This window comes from Eptesicus fuscus, chromosome 19, assembly GCF_027574615.1.
Source record: "Eptesicus fuscus isolate TK198812 chromosome 19, DD_ASM_mEF_20220401, whole genome shotgun sequence".
Lineage (NCBI taxonomy): Eukaryota > Metazoa > Chordata > Mammalia > Chiroptera > Vespertilionidae > Eptesicus > Eptesicus fuscus.
This window is the reverse complement of record NC_072491.1, coordinates 37,414,290-37,427,184: the sequence shown is the minus strand read 5'-3', so window position 1 is coordinate 37,427,184 and position 12,895 is coordinate 37,414,290. Positions and strand designations below refer to the sequence as shown.

Here is a 12,895-nt window from a genome sequence, read left to right as displayed (position 1 = left end):
AGGAATACAGTTTGATCCCACATCCTGCGGTGATGGTGGGAATTACACTATGCTTCTCTATTTTTCTCAGAGTCATAGGGCATTTCAAATTAACTGTTTTCACAGCAAGAGGAGCTGTGCCTATCGTGTGTAAGAAAGGCAAGAACCCCCATTCTTCTTAAAGAAAAAAACAATAAAATAATAAAACTGCATGCTCCATTTTCATTCTATAAATGTTTATACATAATTATCCAAGTGATTATAGTGAGGAGTCTTTCTTTACAAACGTTCAGACTTGCTTACACACCAGAAATCTGTCCAAGGCCAGGGATGTGGGAACGATTATGACTGCCTAAATTACTTTTATATGATTTGACCAAGTTTCAAAAGCTAGCATACCTTGTTCAGATTTGTTTTCTTTATCCGGAGCATTATGCTTCCTACTATCCAACTGAACACCAAAGGCGCTCCCCAGTGAGGTCGATGTTTTGGGATAAGAAACTTCCATCACATTGACATGGCAGTTGGTAGGGCAGAAATCACTGCTGTGCAGTGGGGATATTTTAGATTTGGCTTGTTTAAAGGTGGGCCAGGCTCTATTCTTTAGTACACGAGAAAACTGTAAATTAAAGAAATAAACAGCAGTTGAACACACAGTGGTAACTCAAACATTTCACTTCCATCATCCATAGCAAAATCAAAATAAAATTAAATGTCAACTGAAACAAGTGAAATAAATTATAAGCTGCTAGAATTTAAATGGTTGTTTTAAAATCCACACTTTTTTTTAATAAAGCAAAGCACTGTAGGCAGCAGATGCATGTAATTCATTTGGAACTCTGTTCACAAGGTAGTGCTAAAAGAAATTAATTTAGGGACCAATATCACTTCCTAGGATTCAAATTCAAAGACTCTTAACATTAGAGAGTTCGATAGAGAAATAAGTGTCCTACGACATCAATATAGGGTCTTCATCTTTAAAGTGAGACAAGGTGACAGAATAGGGTAGCTGGCAGGTCAAGGGTGGGAGATGGGGTTATTCCAAACACTGTCAGAAAGTCAGTCTAAACCTGAGTCTGTGAGCAGGTTAGACAGCAAGGCGTGGTGCTGTTGACCCAGAATGGCAGGATGTCAGACAGGACCAATTGTATTTCCCATGCCTTCTGTTAATCACTGCTGAGCACTTGGGTCAGGATCAGCCTGAGGACTGGTGTGGACTCTGCTTTAGTGCCATTGAGAATAAAGCACTATTCAAGGGATTGACATGCCTTCCAAGGATAGCCACTCCAGTGCTTACAACCTTGCAATCCAAATCCATCTAATTCTTGCCATACTCTACAGCTGCCCAAAGTCTAATTGCACCTAGCTTATTTATCTCCAGCTCTCTTCCCCTTGCTCCCTGGGCTCTGTCTAGTCTTCACTCAGTTCCTCTCATACACCATCTACTCACTCTTTGTACACACTAGTCAGAGTGCCTGATTCCCACCGGTTATACTAGTACTTTTGTGTAAATAGGAACTATCTCTTGAAAGCTCATGAAATAGGTATATGGAGGAAGTATGACCAACACCCAAAATAAGCTCAATTATGAAAGTATTCTAAAACAGAATAAATCTAGAATTAAAAAGGATTCCTAGGACAATTTAGGGTGAGAATGTTTCCTCCAACCGGTACCCAGTCTTACTTCTGTATCACCACATATCCCCCAGAGATTAACTGCCTGTGGAGGACTCATCTAGGTCTCCAGTAAGGTCTGAACTTCTCTCACACCTGGGCCAAAAAGCATCGATGGCCTGTACAACTGGCCAGGAAATCTATTATGATGGCAACAGCCTGGCTACAGAAACTACAGAAATCAACTGCTTTCTATTTATATAATCTAAATCTTTTAGAGTCAAAATAAAGGCAAGGTAGCCGCTTTGAGATTTTAGTTTCTATGGATACATTTTATTTTACAGAAAGAAAAGTGTTTGAAGCCTTCCTCTAGAAGAAAAATATGTTGCTAATAATACTATAAAAGTAAATATGTGGAAATTAAACACATATATTCACCAATGCTATTGTTTCCGTTGACATGCATTTGACATGCAAATGGAGCTAACCTTATATGACCTATTGAGGCTATTATTTTAGGTACCTAAACTTTGTTCAAATAGAAAAGAACCTTGAAATATTCTCTTGCTAATCTGGTTTCTCTATCTAGTGAGAAAGATAGCCAATTATTCTAAATATGCTATGGTCAAGAAGGGATAAGGAAAAAAATAGCTTCATTTTTTTTAAGTCCTAGTTGTCTACAAATTTCTTTTTATTTCTAAGTTGAAAATAAAAATAAGTGAGAGCTTTCCAAAGGACTGACAACTAGTCTTCCACTTGCCAGCTACGTGACATTAAGGAAATTATCAATCTCCCTGAGAAAGAAGCAGCTTTCAGTACACATGGTTATTTCGAAACTCAAATAATAATGTACATACAAGAGCTTTCTATAATTCAGTGTCATTATTTTTGTCATCTAAAATCATTGCCCATTAGCTTCTCCATCTCTGCTTTAAAAGCTTCCCAGGCTCCTAGTTGCTCCTGAGAAAATGTAAAAATGATGTGTTTTCATTTATTTCACTCACCAGAATAATGTGTTTGAGAATCCCCTGCATTTGGGGGGAAATCCTGGGCTTTATGTTTCTAACCCCCCACAACATACACTCCTTAGTTTATCACAAACCATATTTTTGTTAGAAGCCAGGGAATAACACCTGCTTCCTCCACCATAACCAATTCATCATAAGGCTATACATACTTTACCTACACACACCTCAAACGGATCCTTTTCTCTCCATTCCCAACGCTTCCACACAAGTCTAAGTCACTGGCACTTTTTACAAACGAACATGATTATTAGGCCACTCCAAATATCACTGGAAAAATCAGACTTCTTTCAGTTTACTTTTTTAATTGCATCCAACTCAAGTCCTCCCTCCTAGTCCAGGCAGTCTGCCAATTCTTCATCGATAAGATCATCGTCACGTCAGCATCTCTGCCTTCACTTAGGATATATCCCTTTACTTGAGCGCATTCCTCCCTCTTCACTCTGACAAATCTTTCCAAACAGCAGGCAGCACTTTTTGACCAGTTGATCCACAATAATACCTCCTTTTCTGAAATGCTGTTGCCCTTGTAGTCTCAACTATACTGTTTAGCACATAAGCTGTGTAGCTCAGTGTCAAGACAGGTAAACAAGCAACAACCAGCTTTAGCACAAAAGGGAGCAAGGTTCAAACTTCACTGCTGCTTCCAGCTGTGTGTCTTTGGGCAAGTTACTTGACTACTCAGCTTCAGATACTTCATCAATGAAATGAATCATGTGTCTCATATCACTGCATTGGTGAAATTATATAACATATGCAAACTGTGAAATATCTCATGCAGTGCCTGACACCTGTGGCAGACTGCTGCAATCTGTTGTGCACTACATAACTCCGAGGAGCACCCTCATATAGATCAGGGTGTGGGATGCCAGCACGTCCACATTCACAATGGCACTTCCTAGTAGGCTAAGCAGTCAGTATTATTATTGCTCACTTCATGTATTTTGATCTTTCTTCCCAAGTTAATTGTAAGTGTGAGATGGCAAGAATCCTCAAGTAAATGATTTAAGGACTCATTTAGCAAACAGTTCCCTATTCTTCCTGCCCTATCGGCTTCTCTGAAGTTGAGTTTTGACCTATGTCATTAGCTCTCATTAAAAGAGTGCATTAAAAATATCAGCCACATAAAACAAATTGCTGCTTCTTTTGCATGGATATGTTTATGGGCACTGCCCTGCCATTTCCTGGTGTCGCCCATTTGAAATCCAGTGTGAGAGATTTATTTTAGAACTCAGTCCAAGAAAATCTTTGCTTCTCTTAAGAAACATGTATATATCACAGGGATGCTGATAAATATGTACTAGGCTATGTTTCCTTTTTTATTTGGGCCATCAGGAAGCGGAAGTCTAAATAGAATATTCCACTTTAGTAACTAAATAGAGTCTTAGGACCTACTTACCTATGACCCCTTTCCCCTGGTGGTCTATTTACCTATAAATTTACCTCCTAATTTACCTCCAGTATTTGTCTCCTTCTTCCTTTTGGTAATAAAATTTCCTGAGTTTTAGTTGAGCACATGATGCCCAGGGCTCATAGATTCCCAGTCTCCCTTTCACTAAATGACTAAAAGGATGTCAACAGGAGTGAGTCTACAACGTCTGGGTCATGCCCTCAAATGGAAACTCTTTACTCTCCTCTTCCTCTTTCCCCAGAGCTATGACTTACATGGTGGTGGAAGAGGGCAATGTCCTAGGAGAGAGAGCAAAAATATAGGAGGATCCCTAGAAGACTGTCAAGCCCTACCCCACTGGATTCCAGGTTGGGCCTCCATAAAAATAAACTTTCTATCCTGTTTTAGTCTGTGCTATCTTGGTCCTTCTTAAAGCAGCTGAATCAATATCCTACCTACTATACCCTGATCCCAAAGTTTTATTTTTAAAGTGTACCTATTTCCATGTATATTTCTTGAAGCTACTTCCACTGCTTTTGTTGTATGAATGGAGAGAAGAAAGTACCAAGAAATTCAAGAAAAAATAAAATGACACACACATACCGACAAGTTCGACAACCAGAATTTGCCCAAGCCCCTGCCACACCTTATACAGATCCATCTCTGCAATAGAATGATTCTCTTCTCAAAATGTGTACAAATGGGGAATACTATTTTGCATTTGTTTAGAGGTCTTAAATTTTACTCCAAAGCATTGTCACATTTTTTAGGGACAGGAGAAGTAAAAAGAAAATCTTCTTCTTTCAACTTCAACAAGGCACATTCACGCAATCTTGCCCAAACTTAAATAAATGAACTGAGCTCAGCAGTCATGGAAAGAGTGTTAACAGTGATCTAGAATATCACTTTCTTCAGTGAATGGGCTTATAAAAAAGTAAAATAGCAATACATATTCAACTTAAGGCAAACATTATAGGCAATGCTTAAAGAAAAACATAGCGGCCCCTCTTCCCCTTGTCCCATTCCACCTAAGCCAGGGTTGGGGAACATCTGGCCCATGGGCCATATAAGGCCGTTGAAATCATTTGGTCTGGCCCTGCCAAGGGATTAGGGGTGAGTTACTTAAATGTTTGACCTAAAACAGCAGGCTTATTTTTAAGTTGGCCCACAAATAATGTTATAAATATCCAAATGGCCCTTGGCAGAAAAAAGGTTTCCCACTCCTGACCAAAGGGAACCAAGTTTGATATCCCTTCAGTATCCATTCATGCACCTCTCTCTTCTCATATGGACACACTGGGCATGCATGGGTTTATCTTTTATTTATTAATAGAGGCCTGGTGCACGAATTTGTGCACGGGTGGGGTCTCTTGCGCTGGCCGGCGATTGGGGCCAATTGGGACTGGCTGGTGGGGGAGGGGGGGAGGGGAGGAGGGGGAGGGGCCATGGGAGGTTGGCTGTAGGAGCACACTGACCACCAGGGGGCAGCTCCTGCATTGAGCATCTGCCCCATGTTGGTCAGAGCGCGTCATAGCTAGCGGCCAGTCGTTCAGTCATCCAGTCCTAATGGTCACTTAGGCTTTTATATATATAGACTAGTGGCCCGGTGCACGGATTTGTGCACATTGAAAGGGAATTAATTAGAAGAAATATTTTAATATCACTATTCGCTCTTTCTCTATAATAGAAGTGTCAGAGATAAAAGAAAATTAGTAAAATGCATATGACAATAATATATAAATTGATTAATAAACAATAATAACATGATTTAACAACAACAAAAACATGATATAACAACAAAACCATGATGTACAAACAATAAAAACATGACATAAAAACAACATTGATAAAAACAATGACTGATAAATTGATTAAACTTATTCTACTATCTCCCTATATACCACATTAAGAGTTAAAACACTTTCAGGATGCTTGACTAATTTCCCTTTTGGGATGAAGTATTTACAACTTTAACATCACACGCTCTTTGAACTATATAACTGAACATGTCTGAAAATGGGTTCAGGTAGGAATATTCCTACTCTGTCTAGAGTTTGCCCTTGTGATTTATTAATAGTCATCGCAAATGCTGGCATCATGGGAAACTGTCTTTGAATTAATTTAAATGGGAGACCATTGTCAGACGGGGACAAATCAATTCTTGGAATCAGAACAACCACGATCGACAATGACAGATCGAAACACACGTATGCGATTGGCACCAGCAAGAGCTTTCTATGTATCATGCATGCACGAGGCAACATTTATTTTTAAATTGCCAGTGCACGTCATATGTACCAGGTTGGTCTGTCGGACAGATGTATGGTCGGTCACTTAGCCTTTTTATATATATAGATATCAGGAACATAAGACACATAGAGTTAATTCAGATTCATAAACTTTGAGATAAATTATATTTCCCAGATGGCATACCAAGCTTTAAGCAACCAGCCTCATTTTGAGATAAATGATTTAATCAGCTAGTTTCCTGTTGATATAAATAAGAAAAAAATTAAAACCTACTATATGTTTTGGAGATAAATTTCTATTCATTCTACCTCTAAATAAAGGGGTGGGAAAACACAGGTTTAGAGTTGTTCATATGGAAAAAGACATGTGGGTTATGATTATTACGATAGCTTTTATTAACTGCATTTAATGTACTCATAGCCATAAACCTACTGTTGTCCACCTTTCAATATTATCATATTCATCCAATTTTCTCTGTCTCCCCACCTATCATCAGCACTCACTAGATTATTTCCTACTTGTCTCTATGCCTCCATACCATCCATTCCTATAGAGGAGCCAGGATGACCTTTCAAAACCTCAATCAGGTGAAGTCATCCAACCGTTTAAAGCTTCCAATAACTTCCCATTGATGTGAGAAGAAAATCTAACCTCCTTCCACATTTCCAAAAGTATAAGGACTTCACAGGTCCTCATACTGGTCCCTGCCGAAGCCTCTGACCCTATGCCTGGCCACACCCCCTTCCACCCTGGTCTTTTTCTGGCTCTGGGGCCTCAGCTGCTCCTTCTACCTGGATGCTTCCCCACTCCAGTGTAAATGAAGAGTTCAACTTGCCATTCACCATGCGCTTTCTCAAGCAGGCTTTCTCTAGCCTCCCAGTCTAAAGTTACCATCTGGGCACTTCCTGCCATGGCTCCCTATTTTGATTTTCTCATAACTCCTTTTAATATTTGATTTCCCTCCTTTGAAGATATTTATTTACTTTCTTGCTGCTTCCCCCACTCAAACATAAGCGCCACAAGAAGTGCTTTTGCTGCCATATTCCTGGGCCCAAGAACAATGCTTGGCATATAAAAGGTGCTCAATAAAGTATGTCAAGTAAATGAAACAATTTATCAATTTAAAATAGTCGATGTTCCCTATATTTTCTGATTAATGGCTCTGTTCCCTCTGTTGAGAGAAAAGGGAAAGAAGAACTACAGTGTAATTTTAAAATTTGACTTCAGAATTAGGTGGCTGAGATTCAAATCCCAACTCTATCTTTTTCTAGTAGGTTAAATATAATTCTCTAAGCCTCAGTTATTACATTTGGAAAATGTGGCATAATGCCCTGCCTTACAGGTTTGCAAAGATCAAATGAGATGATAAATTTACAGGCATTTTAAATCATTAAAATGTTATGTAAAAGTTATCATTTCAATAAGCTGGAACATGAATAAGGAAGGAAAATATCAGAAATTGAATTAAATTTGACATTTAAACAATAATTTAAATAACACATGTGAAATGTATACATAGAACGTTTACCTTTTTGTAACTGGATATTCTCTGACAGATGTGCTCAACTTTTTCACTGCAGATGGCACTGAACTTACTCTGAAGTTCAGTAGGAATCACTTCATTTAAAGAGTTAAGGCTGGTGCAGTTTTGTACAAAATGATCATCACTTTTAGCTAAGGCTTCGAGAATCTGTAGGGACACACAGACACACATGCAAAATGCAGAACAGAGCAAGAAAATAAAACCTTCAAAATCAGCCAAGTAAAACGTTCACAATTCCACAACACAGGTGACTTCCCAATGCTCCTCTTGCGGCTGCCCAGGATTCCTATGTTCGCCCAGCCCCGGCAGTGGAGTGATGGGCTTGTGTGTCTGGTATCTCGTTCTGTGCCTTCTGTTGACTATAAAAGGCTCCCTGACGGAGGTGAGTGGACTTCTAAGACATCTCACTCGATAAATCAGCACACTGATGTGGGAACTCTATGCCTATATGTTACTCAGAACACTTTTTTTTTCAATTTTATAGAGCAACAAAAACTAAGGAAAAGCAATAGAGTTGCCTCCTTACTTTCCCAGTACAGAGAGTGCATTTAACAAATGTTTGCTGAAGGACTGAATAAATAAGAGGTTCTCTTGCTAAGTTAACAACCACTGCTATCTGCAGTGTCTGTGCTCTATCTGATAACAGCATCAGATAAAAGCATCCTATTCTGTATTCAATTTGTAAATCCTTTTGGCTATTTGAATCAATGGTAAGGCAGTGTGTGTGTGTGTGTGTTTGTGTGCATGTATCTGTGTGTGCATGTGTGTATGCACACACATATATTCACACGAATACATAACACACCCTAGATCACTGAGAATTTCTTATGAATTTAGAATTATTTGTCATATTTATATGTAGCGTTTTTTATTGTTTAAAGATCACAGGGCTGATTACACCCTTACCTAACATTTTTAAATAATTTGTGAGAAAAAAGTTACTAATCTATAAATTTGAGGGGTTTTTACTACCTTTAATTTTCTTTTCTTCTTGTGTGCAATGGAAACACATAAGTGTACTAAACTTATACAGCATTCATATATAAAATAATCCATGTAATTTTGCAAATTTGAAATAGAAAATGAGATAAAACAATTGCAATAACTTGATCACAAATTCTTACATGGATCCTCTTTAATAGTATAATGCAGTTGGGAAAGGGTTGCATTTTTAAAATATAGATTCTTTATCAATAGATAGATATATAGAGTGGTAAATGTCATCAGAATGATGGCATTTTTTTAAAAGTTGACTTTCAGAATATAAAACAGAAACATAATTATTTTTAAAATAGTGCATTTATATTTCTATAATTATTTTCTCTAACTAACATTTTAAAAAATATATGCTATAGCCCTGGCCGGGTAACTCAGCTGGTAGAAGTGTCATCCTGTACTGCAAATGGTAGGGCACATACCTAGGTTGTGGTTTTGATCCCCAGTTGGGGCTTGTACAGGAGGCAACCAATCAATGTTATTCTCTCTCTCTCTCTCTCTCTCTCTCTCTAGGCAACCAATCAATGTTATTCTCTCTCTCTCTTTCTCCTTCTCTCTCTCTCAAAAGCAATAAAAACATATCCTTGAGTGAAGGATTTAAAAAATACATGCTATAAATATTTTAAGTCTATCTTGATTGCACATAAGTGAAACAAGAATTGAGATGAAGAAATAAAGGCAGTGAAGCTATTTGTCATATTACTTGTAACACCTGGATCCTCACAGGGTGATATAAAAGCAGACAAAATACTAAAGTTCTAACCTGTGGAGAGTCCCATAGGAGTTTGATAGATCTCCCTTGTAGAGGATAATGAAAAGCAAGCACAGGATCACCTCTGACTTCCTACATGATTTATCCTTTTGGATGAAGACTTGCTTCCTCCCTCCCTGTCTTGCTGCAGGCTAAGGACTAAGGATAAGATCCTTCACCACCAAGAATTATATAAATGTCTGAGGATCTAGTCGTAAATCATCTCTAAGCTTTGTGAAATTTTATGAAATAAAGCTGAGACTTGCAGGATTTGAAATTTCTTATAATGTATTCCATGACTTCAAATACTCCTCCGAGAATTATGTACATTTAAAAAAGGCGTGAAAATCATCTAAAACGTATACATGATACTGAATTAACAAACACAGCAAACTTACAAAATGCAGGGAAGACTGCCCAAAACAACTAACACTCCCCTGGGCTAGAGTCCCATCTAACTTCCCACTGTGCTCCACAAAGTATCAATAAAAAGGAAGACTGTACACATACTGACTAGTGGGGGGTGGGGAGAAGAATTTGAATGAGCTGACAGCTGAAACGAAACGCATACAGCTCTTTACACGTTTTAAGATGGGGGAGGGGGAGGGCTTCGGTTGCTTTATTTAGAGCGCAGTCCCTTGCTCCCAGGATGGCCCTTACCTTGGCAGTGAGGCTGAAGAAACCTTTGGGCTCGATCATCTTCTCCACCACGTTGCACTTGATGCCAGCAGTGCTGTCATACTCATACACAACCCCGTATTCCAGGTGCACATTATCCACCGTCAGGCTCACATGCTCCTTCTTCCCATCAATGATGGCCATGGTGTTGAACTTGTCTATTACCTCTGGAATAAAGACAATTTTAATTCAGCAAATTCATGAAGTGTCTGTTAGTCTTTTCAAATAATATTGAGTCTCTTTGAATAATTTTTAAGGAGTTCTTTAAAGGATGGTTAAGTTTAATGTGCTAATGAAGTATATACCCTTGTTAACATTTTTTAAAAGAAGAACATTTTTTAGAAATATGCTTGAGTTATCCAAATCTCACTACTCTATCTTCACATATCCATTTTGATCTATGGACCATATGCACGCCTATTTACACCACTATAAACATTATACACACCATTTTACATTTTCTCATTAAAAGCATGCATGAATTAAAGTCAGCATTCTTGAAACTGCCTTAAACATTGGATGAATGTTTTCTGAAAGCAGAAAAAAATACATAAAGCCATATTGAAGAAGCAGAAAGGAGATGCAGTAATCATTTTTTCAGTAGAGAGGGTGCCTGAATTCTCCCAAATAGCATTTTCCAGAGAGCTCATTGAGAAAATTTCTCATCTTTCACTATATTAACATTTCCATTTGGAACATCTTCTTATAGGTTTTGACCTATAATCAGTCAGCTGATAAAAAAACAAAAAACAAACAAACAAACAAAAACACCTAAAATCTCAAGTAAGAAACACTGAGAAACCTAACAGTAAATATTAAATAAGCAAAATAGAATATGAGTTTATTTAAAGTAATTCTAGAAATAGTGGAAATAGCAAAAATAATTAAATCCCAGCATAGCTAGAAATCGATTTCCAGAGCATCTCATCAACCCTCTCTACCTTTCACTGAGACAGCAATGATGATTAGCAGAAACTAACTCTAAATGAGGGGAAAAAAGCTTCAGGAAGAGGTCCTGAGATTCATCTTCATTTAAAAAAATAAGAGAGTTGATTTATCATAACAGTCTTGCTGCGCCAGTGAGGGTGAGCATTTCTAATACTGCCCATGAAATGAGTGGCTCTTACCAAGTGGCCTTCCAGGAGTGGGGAGAAACTGCTTTTCCTAACTTCCCCCATACGAGCAGTGTGTATAGGGAATTCTCCACCTGTGCTGGTTTGCAAGAAACTAAAACTACAATAAAAATTTAGGGACACCCACCAAATATATGAGTGGAAAGATGCCAGGAAAATGGAAGAGAGGATTCAAGGACTTCTGTGAAAAACTTTTGAAACAATAATTCAAAGACAATTTTGTCAATTGCCTCAGCCCCTTCACCCTTGGCAAAGAAGCTACTTGAATATAGCAATCTGCTGGCTTTCTTCACTGAGAAAAGAGATGATACAGTCCTTGTCAAAAGGTCTCTCTCTTTCTCATTTGCTTCTTTCATTACTATCAGTGCTTCAATACAGTAAAAGTTACTTGAATCAAGAAATTATTTTCAAAAGGACTATGGACCTTCTAAACCAGGGCTTCTGGAATGTAAGTGTGCATGCAGATCAGATCTTATTAACTTGGAGATTCTGAGTCAGTAGATCTAGGGTTGGCTGAGATTCTGGGACTCTCTCTTGCTCCAGGTTCTGCTGTTACTGGTCTATAAACCACATTAGAGTAGTAAGGTCTATACAACATCTAAACTCAACACAAGGAAACACATTATAACTGAGATTTGAATCCTCATTCTATCACGTACTAACTTGGGCAACTCCCTTAGCCTCCATTTCTTCTCCTATAAAATGAGGATGGTGATAATCATACCTTATGAGATTTTCTCTTTTGATGACTTTATGAGATAATCTGTGTAAAAACTTAATAAAGTGACTAACAAAGTGTAGTAGCTATTCCATGTTAGCTAGAAGCTATTATTACTTATGCATTTGACATGACATCTATTAGTAACAATGACTGAAGGAAGTGGCTTGAATGGGGAATGGGCAAAAAGGTGAAGGGGATTAAGAGGTACAAATTTATAGTTATAACATAAATTAGTCACAGAGATATAATGTGCAGCATAAAGAATATAGTCAATAATTTAATAACTTCATATAGTGATAGATGGCTCCTAGACTTCTCATGATGATCACTTCATAAGGCATATAAATATCAAATAACTATGTGGACATCTGAAACTAATGCACTATTATATGTCAACTGTAATCTAAAAGAACTGTACATTCCCAAATGAAAAATATAAGTGGCTTGAACATATCAGATTTTCAAAAAGTGGCACATTGATAAAGAATACTATGAACAAATAGTGAGAAAAGAAGGAACCCACCTTCTACTTTGCAATCAAAAGAATCCCCTGCTTCATCTCCGGGGGGTTTGGTGTTAGACTTTTGAAGGTCTTCTTGGGCGCTCTCGAGGCTGTTATACACCCACTGTATGGAATCTTGCTGGAAATGAGGAAGGGAAAAAACCTCAGCGGCATTAGTGCTTCCTAAACATGCATATCCGTTTCATAAACCTGCTTCAGAAGGAGAGCTGCAACCTTATTTTCCCTTCTAGTTTGTTTAAAAATAATAACTTTTGAAAAATAAGAAAATTAACATCAGAAACTAATAGAATGT

The 12,895-nt window shown here is 37.9% G+C and overlaps 1 protein-coding gene across 1 annotated transcript in view; it reads right to left on the bottom strand.

The window, feature by feature from the left end:
• Positions 1-12,895, bottom strand: part of PREX2 (phosphatidylinositol-3,4,5-trisphosphate dependent Rac exchange factor 2) — a 218,290-nt gene that overhangs the window by 85,893 nt on the left and 119,502 nt on the right. Inside the window, exons 21-24 of the mRNA XM_008150359.3 lie at positions 12,604-12,721; positions 10,209-10,393; positions 7,787-7,948; positions 379-598 (exon numbers count right to left, since the gene is read on the bottom strand). Of these exons, the coding sequence (XP_008148581.2) occupies positions 379-598; positions 7,787-7,948; positions 10,209-10,393; positions 12,604-12,721 (685 nt within the window). The remainder of the gene's footprint in view (positions 1-378; positions 599-7,786; positions 7,949-10,208; positions 10,394-12,603; positions 12,722-12,895) is intronic.